Source organism: Xiphophorus maculatus, chromosome 5 (assembly GCF_002775205.1).
Source record: "Xiphophorus maculatus strain JP 163 A chromosome 5, X_maculatus-5.0-male, whole genome shotgun sequence".
NCBI classification, from domain to species: Eukaryota; Metazoa; Chordata; class Actinopteri; order Cyprinodontiformes; family Poeciliidae; genus Xiphophorus; species Xiphophorus maculatus.
Window position 1 is genome coordinate 8,683,699 of NC_036447.1, and position 16,646 is coordinate 8,700,344.

The following is a 16,646-nucleotide window of genomic DNA, read 5'->3' on the forward strand; positions in this document are numbered from 1 at the left end:
GCTGGACCAACATCTGCTTTCATACAAACGATCCTCCGGGTCGGAGATGTCAACGTAAAACACTTAAGTAGTTTTTAGAAATGAATCGGTCACGTTTCTCATCTCGACTGACCAGTTAGAAACCTGGATAATATATACACTTTAAAAATCACCCTTTTTTAAATTTATGGATATTATTTACGTTTAAAACGAATGAAGTTAGAGGAAATAAAAAGGGGCTTATTTTAAAAATTAACATGTCTGCTGTTCATTCAGAATTCTAATTCTTTTTGAGAATTAAAAAGAATTAAAATTCAGCACAATCAAAATTTAGCTTAAAATTTTTTTAAAAATTAAAAAAAATTCATTACTCAACTCATTTATGGAGTTAATTAGTAAAGGCTTGCGTGTGAAAACAAAGGTTTTATGTTGACAGTCTCTCCCAGAGGCTCAATAAACGCCATAATCGTCACATCTGAAGCTTTCTGCTCCATCCTGAACATCAAACCGCATGCAGACTTTGGTCTGGAAACGATGCTGCCTTGCTCAAGGGCTGAGGCAGACTGAACAGCGGACAAAGAGGAAGAGGTAGTCAAACAGACTGATGTTTGGAATAGGATGCTCCACCTACAAAACATCTGCCAACTCCTTGCCTAACTTTCCATTTTCAATCCAACTTCTCTTAAATAAATCTTCTAGCTGCTCTCCACCAATTTGCTTTCCAACTAATCTCTCTTCTTTTTAGGCTCTTCATAAAACATTTCGATAAACACAAAAACAAGAGACAAACATGTCTAAAAACCTACGGTGCAACACTAATTTTTTTAGGAACTTTTTTGTTTTTCCAAAGATGCATCTTCTAATTAAAATAACTTGTCTTCTGTTATACTTTGTAGATAAATTAATGTCGCCTAAAGTTGCTACAAACATAAAAATATGAAGAAAAAAAGTCCCTTTTTGTGGGTGTTAGCACTGTAGTGTGAAGGTGGTTATGAAATATTTGTTCATTCATATGGAGAATCTACTCTACGCCTGAGAACGTACGATAGTAAAAACACCTGAAGGTTCAGAATTGCACAGTTTTCCTGTCCTTGCCAACGCAGCGTTAGTTTTTTTAACGTTTTACTCCAGTGTGTAGTGACTACGCTGCTGATTGATCGATGCTGGAAACCGACAAATAGAAGGACAAAAACCTGGAGGAAGTACAGGAGATAGTTTGTGTGATAAGACAAGGAGATCGTCTTGTCTGAATGAACGAAGCTAGCTAAAGTGTGCATCTTTTTCTGGTCCCTCTTCCAGTCCAAATTTTACACATGATTAAATATTAAAGTAAGCTATCCATCCATCCATTAGCACACCTCTGTCCATCACTCCATCTGTTCATCATGAGTCCTCTGGTTGGTGGACAGGCAGGATGGGTTCGTCGATGCGAACAGCTAGACTAGATCGGACCGAGCCTGGGCTGAAGCTAAAGCTCGGCCGGTCCGGTCTGGCTTTCGGGCCGAGTGGAGGCCAGGCGGATGCCGAGTTAGGCTACCTGCTGAGCAGCGAGTGGAGCATGTGTTGATGGCTGTAGCACTGGCTGCTGCGAGGCGACTCGGTGCGCTCCATCACCACCTGAAACCAGCCGGCCACGTCCACCTCCAGAACCTCGTAGCGCCGGATGAAACTGTGCTCCTGTGGCAAAGAGGAGAAACAAGAGAGTGACCAGTTATTCTTTAAAAGTGACCTATTATGATTTCTTAAACAGATTATTTGAGATCTAAGTGCTAAACAAAACATGTTCATTACATTTTTAGCACAAAATCATTCTTAGATAATGAGATTTTAGTCTGTACAGTTCTGCCTATTTGAGTTCCTTCCAGCATAAGTTGTTTTAGGGCGTCTTGTCACTTTAAATCCAAATAAGCTGCTGCTGGCCACGGCCCCAAATCAGAGTTTAAACTCGCATGTGAAAATGGCTGCAAACAGATGCCCAATTACACAACTGTACATCTTTGAAAAGCATTAGAAGAGGCTCCTGCACAACCAAGAAAAATGCAGCAAGTGGTTTCTAAATGGTAAAAAATTCTTTTCCAGCAGCCATTGTACTGAGAATACAGTGGTAAAACCAACTGACCAAAAGTGCTGGAGCTCTGCTTGGTTGCTAGGCAACGGACAAGGCTTTGCTGGGGTTGCTAGGTGAGGGGCAGCATCAGCTGATTTGTGACTTAACAATGGGTAAGTTTTTCAAACGGTTCATTTTTCAGACACTAAAAAACATTAACTTATTTCCAAAAAAACGACTCGTTTTTTGTTTAAAGAGCTTGGGTTGTTTTTAGAAGCAGTTGAGACCCAAATGGAAGCACACAAACATGCACAATATGAATCTTGCATAATAGATTCTTTTGAAGTAATCAGAAATTCTGAACTAGTTCACATAAAGTGCAACTTACCAGCAGCTGATGGTATTTTGGCCTTTTTCTGTGATCCTTTGTGAGGCTGTGGGGAAAAACAGGCACAAATCTTTACAACATGATTGGATGTTTTCCTAAAAATGTACATGTTCCAGAAAATAACACCGTGAATAGGGCAGCGTGATATGGCTTATAAATTAACCTCAGATATTTTAATACCAGATTTGCTTTCCAATAATATTTTTTCCTTGTTTGTTTAAAAAATAAATAAATAATAATAATAAAAAAAAAATAAGAAATTACAAATGACAGAAAATATTTTCAAAAAGTGTTTTTTATTTCAATCATTTTACCTCTGAGATTTAAGTTCTGGCTAAAAAAAATTCCTCTTTAATTACGAGAACATAGTCATAATATTAGCAGAAAAAAACCCCTAAATTTAATGTTTTAAAATTTTGAGAAAAAAGCTTGGCTAATTCTTTTTTGTTATTTTTCATGTTTGACTTCTCATTAAATTACTACTTCATTCTCTAAATATTCCGACTTTATTCTGGCATGATTTTGTCATACGACTTTATATTTGTAAAAAAAAGAAAAATCTCAGTCTGACCATTATATTTATTTAATAAAATAGATTAATTGCACAGCCCTCCTCTTGAATGTTTTCATTGTCCAACTAGCAAGTCAATATTCTTCAGAAAACATTATTTGAAACCAGTATTGATTTGGTTGTTTGAGGCAGAGTGTGATTTATACTCACCAGTCTTTGACAAAGGACTGGAAGTCGAGAGAGAAACCCATGCTTAGAGGCAACACAGGAGGATCTTCCTGCAGCACTTTGGTCAGAACCTCAAAGTCTGTCTTGCAGTTCTTGTAGGGAAACTGTCCTGTGGCTAGCTCCACCTAGAAACAACAAACAACATCTAAACTAAAAAATATGATTATTCATTCCTCCCTCTTTCTTCGTTTGAGATGCTGAATCCACCCAGCACTAATTTCACTAAAAGTCAAGGAATGTGGTTTAAAATTACACTTTTGTGGAGCCAATCTTTGTTACGTACGCAAATTTATACTACGCAGGTAGAGCTCAGTCTAACAATATTGAGCAGAAAATTAACTTGCAAATGCTTAAAACAATCCAACCATGCTGCTTTTTTTTTCTAGAAAAGAAGCAATTAAGATCTAGGTTATTGAGACAGATCTGGGGCCTTCATGTTTCCTCCAGTCTAAGTAAACTTTTGATGTACAAATCTGTGATTTTATATATATATATATGTAATTTCTCTCTCTCAGCGCAGATAGGGAACACAGAGCTTTTTTTTGTGCTGCTGTAAATTAGAATAGCTGGGGAAAGTTTCATAATGTTCTGATGGAGGTCTTAATGTTAAAAGAAGAACAAAGAGTTATATTAAAGGGATTAATAAAAAGAAATTGCAATATTTTGATATTTTTTTCTTTGAAAAATGCAGCGCAGTAACGGTTCTGGTTTTTGCTCTATACAGAGAAAACAAGTCACTTTAGCAACAAGCAGCTTTTGTAAACCCTGGCACACCTTGATACTTGAAATCAACCCATTCCTCCAACATGCATAGAAAAAAACCCAAACAGAAATGAGCAGAAAGAAACTGTAAATAATAACAATCAACCGTTTTACCAGAGAAATGCCAAGACTCCACACATCTGCTCGAATATCATAATCAGGTTTGGTGGGGTCTGGAGGGTCTATTCTTTCAGGCTGCAAAAAAAAAAGAAAAACAGGAAAACTTAGTTCAGAAAATCTGTGGATGTTTCATCTGCACACAAGCATTTCTAATAAAGATAATCAGTAATGTAGACTTATATAATGTACTGTTCTCTAACTCGTTAGGGAACTCAAATAATACGTTTATAAACTGGTATATGGACCTATCATCAAATATCAGTGAACAGGATTGGAAAAAGGCTTGCAATAAAACCCACACAATGTCCATGAATAGCCGTCTTAGAATCCTACAATTTAAATGGCTAATGCATGTTTATGTTTATGCCTGTGCATTTAAATAAATATAATAATAACATCCCAGATCTTTGCGTAAAGTGTAATTCTAAAGGGACTCTAATACACTGCATGTGGGAATGCAGACAAATCAATGCATTTTGGACAGAGGTGAAAGATATAATTGAAAAAATTATCTCAAAGCAAATCTCACTGGATCCTGTTAGCTTTATACCCTGAGAAGCATAACTTTAGTAAATCAGAATGGACTTTTATAGATGTAAGCTTATTATCTGCAAAAAATGTATTGCTTTGGCTTGGAAAAATGTCAACAGACCTGGTGCCACGCAGCGGTTAAAGCAGATGTCGTCTAATTTGCAGCTACAAAGAATAACATTAGGAAATCCAAACAGTATCTTTTTGAGAGGATTTGGGGTCCTTTAACTAATTTTATTAAGGACTTAGACTTGTCAGAGGTTTTGTTTCAGTTTTGATTTGCTGCAACCTACAGTGTGCCATGCTGAATAGACATGTACAATTATATCTAACCTGGTTGTAATTTGCTTGAATACCCCTGTTTTTGAGAAGTTGTTTTTTGTTCCTGTCTGTCTTTTTTTTCTTCTTTCTTTGTTTTTCATTTCTCTGATATGAGAAAGAATACTTACTGTCATGTAATAACTACAAAGAAAACGTGTTCAGTTAGTTACATAATTGTATTTCCAAAGTGGAAAATCTCAATAAAAATATTTTGGCGAAAAACACAAAACAAAAACAGTAATGTAACTCAATTTCTGTTCAATAATTTGACTTTTCTTTAACTTCCTGTTTTTCACACCGTCTAATTCAATGTAATTTATCACATAAAAAACTGGCAATTATAGGGCAGAAGAAATTAATTGTGATGAATTGATTGAAATAATCATCCACTAATTTAGTTACCGAGTAATTATTAACTGAACACTAAAACAAAGCCATTTGCTAAAAAAATACTTAGAGCAGTAAATAAACCAAAACTGTACAAAGAAATATATAAACACATTTTGCATTTAAGATTAAATAACATCTTTGTCTATAAATAGTTTTACTCAAAACTCTTCAGGTGATAGTTTTAGCGTCCTGTGATTCAGATTCTGTAAAAGCAAATCTCCTATTAATCACCTTTTGCTATCCTATTATTGATTTAAAAAAATTATTCAACAGATCAGTCAACACTGCATTAATGCCAAGTCAAGCAAAAAGGCTGAGATTTTCCATGTTGATGTTAAACATATTTATTTTGCTGAAAATGCATCCTACACTAAAGGAATGCAAAGTCATTAAATTTTAGGCAATGAAATCTTTATTTTTGTATTTAAAAAGGAATTTAAATATTTAGTTATTTGCATCTTTTAATTTATTTCTAATGTTGGATAAAAGAAAACGCAGAACATGCAGACTTTTTTTTATCCAACAGATCAATAACGAAACTAATCATTAGTTAAAGCCCTAGACAATCATGACACTACAAAGAGATCAAATGAAGACAAATAAATATTTTAGGAAGAGTTTAGATTCCTGACTGGGTGTTTCCTCACCGCCATGTAGGCAGCACAGCCGGCACTGCGAGTCTTCGCCTTTGAATCCACGAGGCGACCGCTGATGCCAAAGTCGCACAGTTTGATCTGACCCTTGGCGTCAATCAGGATGTTTGACGGTTTGACGTCGCGGTGGATGACGCCGTGTTTCTCCTTCAGATACAACAACGCCTTCACTATCTGCAGAACAGAAGCACAAACAACGATTGGTTAAAGTGAAACGTGCCAGAAGTCAGAGTGAATCTGTGACTTACTGCAACGGTCATCTTTCCCAGGATTCGCTCTGGGATTGGGCCTTGGATTCTCTTTTTCAGCTTTTCTGCACAGGTTCCCATCAGCTCCATCGCAATGAAAACATCCGTCTGGACACGCAAACACACACACACTTAATATGTAGCAGCTGAAATCAACACAAACGCATCAACACTGACATTAAGAGGTACTTCAGAGTTACTCACGTTAGTAACTATGGCACCGTAGCACTGAATGATGTAAGGGCAGTCGTGACTCTTCAGCACCACATCCAGGTCCATGAGGATCCGCTTGTTTTCATCCTTGTTTCCCGTACGACGCATTTGCTGTTGACACAAAACGTACAAAACTTAATATTTCTAGATTACATTACTGCTGGATGAGCAAACAGCTCCTTCAAACTGCTCTGCCGGGTCTGTTTTAGCAAAATGAAAGAGGATTTAAACGGGAAACCAGCTGCTCCTGCTGGTTGATGTGCTGTTAAATGTTGTTTGGGGTCATTACTGTCACTGTGTTAGCAAACAACAGTATTTTTAAACTGAACGCTGAGTTGAGAAAATTACAGTACAGCCTGTTAAAGAAAATTAAGCTTAGCAGGAAGTTTCTGTTTGGACGAAGTAACAAAATAAACATTTATTTTAAATATATGAGGACATTTTTGACCAGTAAAACACTTCAACTGGAGTATTTAACCAGTACTCTTTAACTGTAAATGATGTAGCAAAGTGTACTGCTCTAAGCTAAAAAGTTGAATTTAATAAAACCAGATGCGTTTCTACAAGTCTCAAAAGGTTATATCACTTGTTTTGGCTCTAGATTGTTTCCATATTTCTGCATTCATTTAACAGTGCCAGGATAGTTTGCTCAGATGAGTAAGAGCTAAGCGTCTGGCTCCATGTTTATATTTGATGTCTACGACAAATAGTTCAGGAGTGCAACATCAGCTTTTCTGTTAGCAGTCAAACAACCATTTACAGTTTATTAGCATTAATCCAGAATTGTTTAGCAACATGAGAATTGTGGCTGCTTCTGCCATTAGTCAAAGGTGATCTTCGGTGACCTGGTTTGCAAAGTATATGGGCCATTTATGGTTAATATTAGAAACCTAATCATATGTTCGTTTATCTGTGGGAAGAAACCAATTAGCTGTTGGCCAGAGACAGATATTTTTACCCTTGGATGCGACTAATCTGTGTTTAGACTGTGGAGATCTTGTTTCTGAACAGGGAAGTATCCGATAACAGGACTAACAGGTTGATGTGACAGTGTGGAAGCTGTGACTGAGGAAAAACAAGAAAAACAATGGCAGAACATTTTATGTTCTGGGAAATCACATCATGTCCGACTCAGGGAGCCTGGCATGTGGGGCACCACAGGGCTCAGTCTTGGAACCTACTTGCTTTTTTCCTGTAAATTTCCCCCTGTAAATTATTATTTCTTTACTGATGATTTTCAGCTCTACTGTTCTTTTAAATCAGCTGAAAAATTAAAGGTGTCATCATTAATAAACTGCTGTAGTAACATCAAACATTGGCTCTGTGACAACGACCTGCAGGTGAACTCTGATAAGACAGAGATCCTGATTATTGCGCTGGAAAACCAGGTAACTGAAATCAAGCAACATCTTTGTGTTTTGGCGTCTTCAGTCAAACCAAACCTCTAACATCTTGGTGTTATTCTTTATTCTGTCCTTCACTAGAGCATCATTCCCTTAGGATTAGTCAGAAATTATATTTTTCAGCCAAGAAATATTCATAATATTCATTCATTCTAAGAAGCAATTAAAGACTAATTTATTCAGAGTAGCTTTTAGCTGATATTTTGCCGTATGATCTTCTATGTATCCTGATTTTGTCTTCTGTATTTACTATGTTTGTATTCACTGTAAAGCACTTTGTGGTTTTTGACGTGTGAAATGGTCCTGCATAAATAAACTTAACTCCTTAAAGATATAAATAAGTAAAGGAACAGGAAGCAGAGATTTATAAGAAGGTAGCTGCTGTTCCTTCAGACACACAGAGTGCTCTTACCTTGACTGCGATGACATGGCCCGTCTTCTTGAACCGGACTTTGAAGACCTGTCCACACGTCCCGCTGCCGATCTCTCCCTCACTGATGAGGTCAGTTACTTCTGCTGGATACCGCTGTGGAGGTCCGAACGTTTCAGATCATTCAGATCAAGATATCAGGTGATTAAAACTGAAATAATCTGAATAAAGCACCAAAAGTGACGCAGTCTCCTGTTTTCTGATTCATAATCGAACAAATTTTCTTTTAACAAGAATCTGTATGAATATAATTAACTGATTTGTTTTGTTAAAAGGGCACCAAATAACGATAAGCAAAACAAAAGAGTAAAAATATTCAGGTTACATTTCTGAACCATCTAAAAATTCACCTCTTCTGGTTTAAAATCTGTAGGCATAGAAACACGATACACAATGCAAATGCTGAGGTGCAGCTTGGTTTAATAAATCTGGATTGTTTTTATGCGTTTCCCTTTTTGCCTCTTTTAGATCAGATCCTACGTGACGTTTTATTAATGAGAACCCTGTTGTGATCTCACCTGTCCATCGATCTTCAGGTAACCTGTCTGCCTCATGATTTCCTGCAGTTTCTGGTCAATCTCCACACTGAAAACACAAACAGATAAAATAACAGAGTGAGAAAACATTACAGGAAGTATAAACCAACCAGAGCCTCCAACAGCTGGTAGCTTCTTATCCATAGGCCTGTCACAATAATCAATAAGTCAATTAATCGCATGATAAATTAATACAAAAGCAATCATTTCCATTAGTATGATTTATTGTTTATCTCTTCTTTTTCTCATTCTACCAAAAACTGGATGATAAAAGTTTTCAGTTTGGTGCTTTGGTCTCAACTAGCTCTTTTTCTGATGAATAATTTTGCTTACAAAGACTTCAAAATTTATTTTGTTTATTTATTTTGGATATTTAAAATGTCTTCCAGTTCCAGTGTTAAATGTTCATTAGAATTTAAAATTGATTGATCCTTGACAAAGTGTTCTTGCATTATTATGCCATTATTACTATTATATTACTTGAAAATGGTCTCAAAACAACATTATCATTTATCGCAATAACTTCTGGAATAATTTATCTGCCAGAAAAATTTGTTATCGTACCCATCAACAAATGGATGCTATGTGCGTTTCCCCGTTCTGTTTCCCAACAGATGTTTATGCTTTTTTTTCATGATATGACATTCAGCACTAATAGCTTCCCATACATGTACATGACAACGTTTTAAAAATCAAACATACTTCTCCAGGCTCTTCTGTAGGCTATAGGGAGGCGTGGGCAGGGTGAGCATGTGTCGCGGGCGGCTCTGGTAAGGGTGGTGCTGAGGCGAGCTCTCTGAGGATGATGAGCGGCTGCCTCCATCGTTGACCAGGGGCAGCTGGAGAGCTGGGTTGAAGTACAACATTGAATATCAGTGAGCGACACATTGACTGCAGTTATATTCTTATTCTGGTGAATTTGGACCGTCTGTTGGTGACCGGGATGCAGAAGTTCTGTCTTCAAGAGCTTTTCTAAGCAATTCTTTTAACTCCTTCACATGAGGAACATATGATTGGGTATACAGTGAACCTTCGCAATAACGCGGTTCACCTTTCACGGCCTCGCTGCTTCGCGGAGTTTTTTTGTGCAGTTTATTTTTCACAGTGCATTGTGTTCTGTGTCCTGATTGGCTAAACAGTCTCCGCGCTTCTTCTCTACCTGTGTGCCAATAACGTTACGGTATTTAAATATACAGATTGGCAAATTTTGGCAAATATTTTTATCCAGAAGAAAAAAAGAGTGACAACAACTACCGATAACTATGTTCTTCTCTCGAAAAAACACACCTGCACCACAGGCGGAGTCCGGCCGCAGCATCACAGTCAGAGGAACAGTGAAATACGCGAGTTACAATTTGTCCTACTGTACTTCGTATTGATGATTACAATGATTATTTTACTGTAGTTATTTGTAAGAAAGCGTTCTATTTGTTTAAAAAAATGCTTAGGCCTGGAAACAGTTTTTGTTCTTTGGTTTCAATGTAGAGTATTTAATTATGCTGTATAATAATTGTAAAAAAATAAAGGTAACTACTTCACAGATTTCGCCGATCACGGGTTCTTTTCGGAATGCAACCCCCGCAGAAAACGAGGTTCACTGTAATCTCTTCTGCCGGTTCCCCAGACCCGCCAGAGAAACTGGCCTTGGCCCGGTCAGGGAGTTCTTTCACAGCCACACCCACAAAGTCAAAAGCTTTGTTTTTGTTCTGCTGATGTCCCAACCCAGTGTAAAAACAAACAGGAATGTTATCTCGCAGCAAAACCTCAAAACACTGCTCTCATGGGGAAAAAAAAAACGAGACGCAGGAAAGAGTGAGCTAACAGGAAACAGTTCTGGGATTAACTCTCATCAAAGCTTTTCTTTTTAAACATCATCCTGGATATTTTAAACTATTGGCAGAATAAAATCCAGCTGAAGAACAAAAATGCAATCTTCAACTGAGGTGTAAAGTCTATGCATCTTTGCTGAGTATAATTAGGCAATATCTACTAAAGTTTTGCGAGGTTACAACCACAAACTTTCTTACATTTCACAGAAATAATGATAGACAAACAGAATAAAATGCGTATTTGAGACTCAAAAGGAAAATGACACATGATAGTTTGTGGTTGTAGCACAAAAGTTTTTAAATAAAATTTAGCAAAATCTAATAATCTTTGACTTTTTTTTTAAGTTGTGAATTAAAAAAAAAATAACTTCAGCAGTATAGTTAGAATATTATTTGCAATGGAAAGCAAATTCTGCTTTATTTACAGAAAGTTGAACAATTCTTTTATCCATTTGATGGCTTACCAGACCAAAAAAAAAAAAACACAAACATTTTAGTCTCTATTTATAGATGAAAATCCAATGTAAATATTCACAACCAGCTTCCAGTCATATGATGAGCTCTACATTTGGTATTTTACTCCTATTTTCCTAATTTATAACGGGTTTGCAGCTCCTCCCAGAGCGCCAGAAGACGTCTGCATCCTTTTGTCACCTGGATGGATCAGCCTGTAAGAAGAGAACCAGTTAGTGAAACGAAGGAGGAGTTAGTGTGGAGATTCGGGAAGATTCAGGCAGTCTTTAGCAGTTAGCATCTCCACGGTTTGACCGACTCCAGACAGATTTGGGAGGACTGACAGGCAGACATAGCAGGGAGAAGAGGAGGCGCTGCTGCCCGGCCTCCAGTTCACACAGTGCCACTGCAAAAGGAAACGTAGGGTGCCAGTACACGGAAAACAGACATCCAACAATCCAACGTGTGAGAAAGAGAGAGGAGAAATTCAGCCAAAACGGCGTGGCACAGACTAAGCTCGAAGTCAGACAGTGGTGTCAGACTTGGACAGAAAGCCGGGTCTTCAGTCGGCACGGAAAGAAAAACGCTGAGAGAAAGGAGGCCACAGTTTTCACAGCACTCCTGCAGACGGACCAGAGGGGATGCTGGATTAGAGACCATGTCAAACAGGAAACCCATTCCATCGCATCGTGCAGGAAAGCCACATGCACCGTGATACTCCGTTGCCGCCAGCAAAAAAAAGGGTTAATCGTCCTGCACACTCGCACACCGACACATATCAACACTGCCCTGCCACTGGCACACACATCCACACACACACGGGGACAGATGGACAGAGGAGGAGGAGAGATGGAAAGACCAGGGGGAATGTGGTGAGTTTACTGGAGGAGTAATTGATGAGCTACGAGGTTTGGTGTCACAGACATGATTTATCCAGCCGTGAAAACAGAAAGGTGGAGGATTAAAGTACTGAGAGATGGCAGTAGCTTTATATTTTATTTATTTCTAGGGCTGAAACTAACAATTATTTTTAGTAAATCGATAATTTTGATGATTAATTGGATAATACAATTTGGCATATTCTGCAGATTTTATATTTTGTACATTATAGTTACACTAAAAATGCAAACGACTTCTTTTCTTTTAAAATATGAAAATAAATATTTTATTAACTAAAATGCAACAACAGCATTTCATTAGTGTATGCAAAGGATGCATCTGCAGCTTAAAAAATACTTCTAACAGCCACATGTGAAAAGCTCAGTTCTTTATGTTCGACTTCTCAGCGTAAGAATAATCTGTTGATTAATTTCTTAATTAAATTAATAATTGAAAAGCAAAAGATGCTTAACAGGAGATTTTGATTTAATTCATTTATTTACAGAATTTGAACCAGGTGAAGCAAATTGTTCTGGGAAGAACATATTTACAAATTTATTATTTATAACCTTATATTATATATATATATATATATTGGACAGTTTGGCGTAATGAGCTTTTTTTGTTAATGATTACCCAATTACTAACTTAGTTGATTATTTCAATAATAAATTAATCATTTCTGCCTTAATATGCCTCTAATATGTAATATTTTCTGCTCAATTATGAACACTAACAGGTCGCTTATACAACACCACACTTCTGTGTGGAAGCTGATGTAAGTGAAGAATAAATTATGATTTGAACGAATGTCAAAAGAGTCGGGAGTTTCTAGGAAGGAGACCGTTTCATCTGGTAACCATAATGAGGATTTATACTACAGTGGATAACAGGAAGCTGAAGGTTTTACAGCAAAGTTGTTCTGTTTTATCCTTTTGTAAACGCTCATCTTGACCAGAACATGCTGGATAAGGAGATATCCCAACCTTTCATCTATTATAAATGGTTTTATCTCAATAAAAGATGATATGGAGTAGAGAGGACGATGTGGGAACAGAGGATGAGAGCAGAAACGGGGGCACAGATGTGACGGGGTGCAGTGGCAGAAGGAGCGATGGATTGAATGATACCTGCACGCTGGGAGGGGGCTGGAGCAGGACTGAGCTGGATCACGATGACTAGACAGAAGAAAGAAAATATACACACACACGGATGTTACTGCACTGTTCTGCTCAGACAATCACATGTGCCCCACATGCACAACGTCATAAAACAGAAAAATAAGGTTTCTACCCCTTTATGGTTCACAAAGCCATACCGGAAAATACCAAAATGGAAAATAAGCCAAGGGATTCTCTTAAACAGGTTATTTTAAGAAACAACCAAAAGGAAAGGTAGTCTTTTTTTAATTTGTCTGGAAGATATTTTCACTTGTAGAAACACAAAGTTGGTGCTTCACAGCAGAATTTTAATACAAAGTGTCATGTCAGCTGCTCTGAAGACTCGCTCCGATGTAAGCAGAACCGGTCATCGACGTGTTGCGTGTTAAAAATCACTGGATTAAAAATAGGGGTGCACCGATTTATCGGTGCCGAGTTCCTTAATTTTGGGAGAACGTTGATCGGCCGATTTTTACATGTGAAGCCGATCTTATCCACCGATCTTATTAAGCTTGGCAAGGGTCTAAGAATCAACCACTGCTCTCTTTTTCTGGAACAAACTTCCAGAAAACTGTAAAACAGCTGAAATACTGACTTCCTTTAAATTGCAACTAAAAACCCATCTGTTTAGAGTTGTATTTGAAACGTAATCAATTACAAATTTAATGAATGCACTTGACTTAATGTAATGTTTTGATTGTTGATTCTATGTAGCATGACTTTGTGTTTGTTATGACATAAAGCACTTTGAAATGCCTTGCCACTAAAATGTGCAATGCAAATAAAATTTGATTGATTGATTGATTTTACTCCCTGGTGAGAAAACCTTGATTGACAGACCGGCCCACCATGTTATGTCTGCACGTTTACAATTAACAATAGTTACCCCACTGTTGGCAACTCGACACCTTTTTTCTGATATTAAGCAACATTTCAGACCAAAGAAATTGGTATCGGCTAAAATAGGAATTGGCAGGTTAAGTTTATTAAAAGATTGGTAATTGGCAATCGGCTAGAAAACTGCAATCAGTGCACCCCTAGTTAAAAATCAAGGTTGTTGTTTCTCATGTAAAAACTGTTCTGCTTTGATAAGAAATAACTTTGCTATGACCATACTTATGTGAGAGTCACCCTGTATACAGATTTGACTTATGTGGAGCTGACTGTCATGTTTCTGACGTTTGGACTGGAATTAGAGGTCTGCAGCAGCAGACCATTTCTTCATTTCAGATTGTATTGTACAAATACAATTTATTTTTCTCCATATCACCCAGTTTCAGTATCACACAAACCAAAACTTTGTGTAAACTATTTTTTTAAATGCCGTAGTTGTTTTTTTTCTACTCTTATTTTGCGTCTGCAAAGTTTGTTAGTTGCTTTAGCAAAGTCTAACACCAGCAAATTTCTTTGTTGAGCAATTCTGGCTGTTGTGTTGAGTTCCCCCCCCAAACATCCATAATTACAACTTGAGCAGCTCCTGTCAAGTCAGGCCTTTTCATTTGTGTACAACATTTGAAACAAGACATACAAAGCATCCAGAAAGTATTCACATCGCTTCACTTTCCCTATGTTTTGTCATATAACAGCCTCTTTTAAATTGTATTAAATTAATATCTTTCCTCACAATTCTGCACACAAATAAACCATTATGATAATGTGGGTTTATTCATTTATTTTTAGCAAACTTATCAAAAATAGAAAACCAAGAAATCACATTTACATCTGTATTCACAGCTTTAAAACTTTAATAACGTTGGTCAGGCCATTGAGGTCATTGGGACCTTCAAGGCAGCAGAAATTGTTCTTTATCCTTCCCCAGATTTGAACCTCAAGACAATCCTCTCTCAGAGGTCAACTGCGTGACCTTAAATGGACAGGTGTATGCCTTTCTAAATCCAGTCCTATCAACTGAATTTACCACAGGCTCACTTCATTTAAGCTGTGGAAACAAATACATTTGGAGCTTCATTGTGAATACTTACCTAAATGTGATTTCTTGGTTTTCTATTTTCAGTACACTTGCAAAAAACTCAAAAACCGCTTCCCATATTGTCATAATGGGGTATTTGTTTATTAATTTTTCAGGAAAGAGATTAATACAATTTGGAATAAAACTGTAACATAAAATGTGGGGTAAAAATGAAGCGCTGTGACAAAACAGAGAGGAATGTTCAATGTGTAATAAGTAAAACATATTTCACACCTTGATCTAAAGACATAATGCCACCTTATCTACAACAAAAGTAAGTCTTTCCCCGTTTAATTGGAGCTTAAACCACTGCTCAACCAGTAACCGACGCTAGCTAACCTGCGGTGGCTTCAACTAATTACCGTCTGTGTGGTCAAGGATCCAAAATCCTACCAGGAACTGGCATAAACACGAAGCCTCAACCAAATATACCGCTTGCTTAAAAATATTAACAGACACATCTATTAGGAATAAATGACACGGCGTTAGCCTCACAATAATAAAGGGAAAATGACAAACTTTTCATATTGACGTTGGGCCTGTCACAAACCGTGTAGCCTGCTAACCTAGCATGTTTGACAGAACTAGTGTTAAATTGATTCAGCAACAAGAATGTCAGGCAGAACTACCGCGATCATGTTTTAGGTTTTAAGCTCGGCACTACGTTAGCTATACTGCCAGCTGTCCTAGTCGTTATGTTAACTATTTGACATGACAACCAAGGTGGGTGAGTGTTTGTTTACGTAGATAGTCTGTTAGCAACGCAGCTAACTGCTAGGAGCAGCAGAACACCCCCCGCTTCTTCTCTCCGCCTCTTGGGTCTTTCCTGGTGCGATTCTGACCGTTACTAACACCCCGGACCCGCTTCGGTAGATACTCACTAGGCCTCGGACGTGGCCGCTGCGGACTCATGTCGATGTTGAGGTCGATTCTCCGCCGAGCTTCTTCATTTTCTTGCTTTAGCTTCTCTTCGATTCGCGACAACCTCTGTTCCAGCGACGACATCTTGAAAAATTCAGCACCATGTATCTGCCCGCAGAGCTCGCGCCTCCCCTCCCTGGTAGGCAGTCAGGCAGGGCTTATGGCAAACCGATTATACATTTAATAGCACAGGATGGTCTCTGATGTATGTAAGCATTTAAAATGTAATTCTTCTTAGTAAAAATTTGCATTTTAAATAGTATTCTAACTAACCAGATTTAACATTTAACATATTATTACGCTGGAATTACGCTGCTCATTGTGGAACTATGTTGGACTGGGTAGGTAGTTTAATTCATTTTTTGTTTAGGCTTTGCACGTTAGAGCAATTATTTCCTCTGGTGTTGGATACTGTACATCTGCAATGATTTTTGCGCTTACATTTTTACTTTTGGGTAGTAATTATGACGCATAACCTTGGCAATATGGTATAGATATATATTTTTTGCAACTGATTGGCATGTCAAAAGCTCAAATTATACCTGATCTACGACCTCAAATCTTAAAGGAGCTTGAAAAGGAGGATTTGTGGATGCAGAGCAGGATGAAAGAGCAGAGGGAGAAGGAGGAAGTTCAAACCATTTTTTCCATCAATGACAATATGGATTATATCCC

The 16,646-nt window shown here is 37.6% G+C and overlaps 1 protein-coding gene across 2 annotated transcripts; it reads right to left on the reverse strand.

The window, feature by feature from the left end:
* Window positions 1-336: 336 nt before the first annotated feature.
* map2k7 (mitogen-activated protein kinase kinase 7) lies at window positions 337-16,102 on the reverse strand. 2 transcript variants are annotated; one of them, XM_005797491.2, is made up of 12 exons: window positions 15,932-16,102; window positions 13,052-13,099; window positions 9,463-9,607; window positions 8,743-8,809; window positions 8,207-8,320; window positions 6,383-6,502; window positions 6,179-6,286; window positions 5,925-6,104; window positions 4,030-4,110; window positions 3,136-3,278; window positions 2,415-2,460; window positions 337-1,656 (listed from the first exon to the last, which is right to left on the reverse strand). In XM_005797491.2, exons 1-12 carry the CDS (start codon window positions 16,053-16,055, stop codon window positions 1,513-1,515), a joined length of 1,320 nt encoding a protein of 439 aa, XP_005797548.1. In that variant the 5' UTR covers window positions 16,056-16,102; the 3' UTR covers window positions 337-1,512. The 2 variants fall into 2 exon arrangements, with proteins under 2 accessions (XP_005797548.1, XP_023189991.1); XM_023334223.1 differs by lacking the exon at window positions 13,052-13,099.
* Window positions 16,103-16,646: the final 544 nt, after the last annotated feature.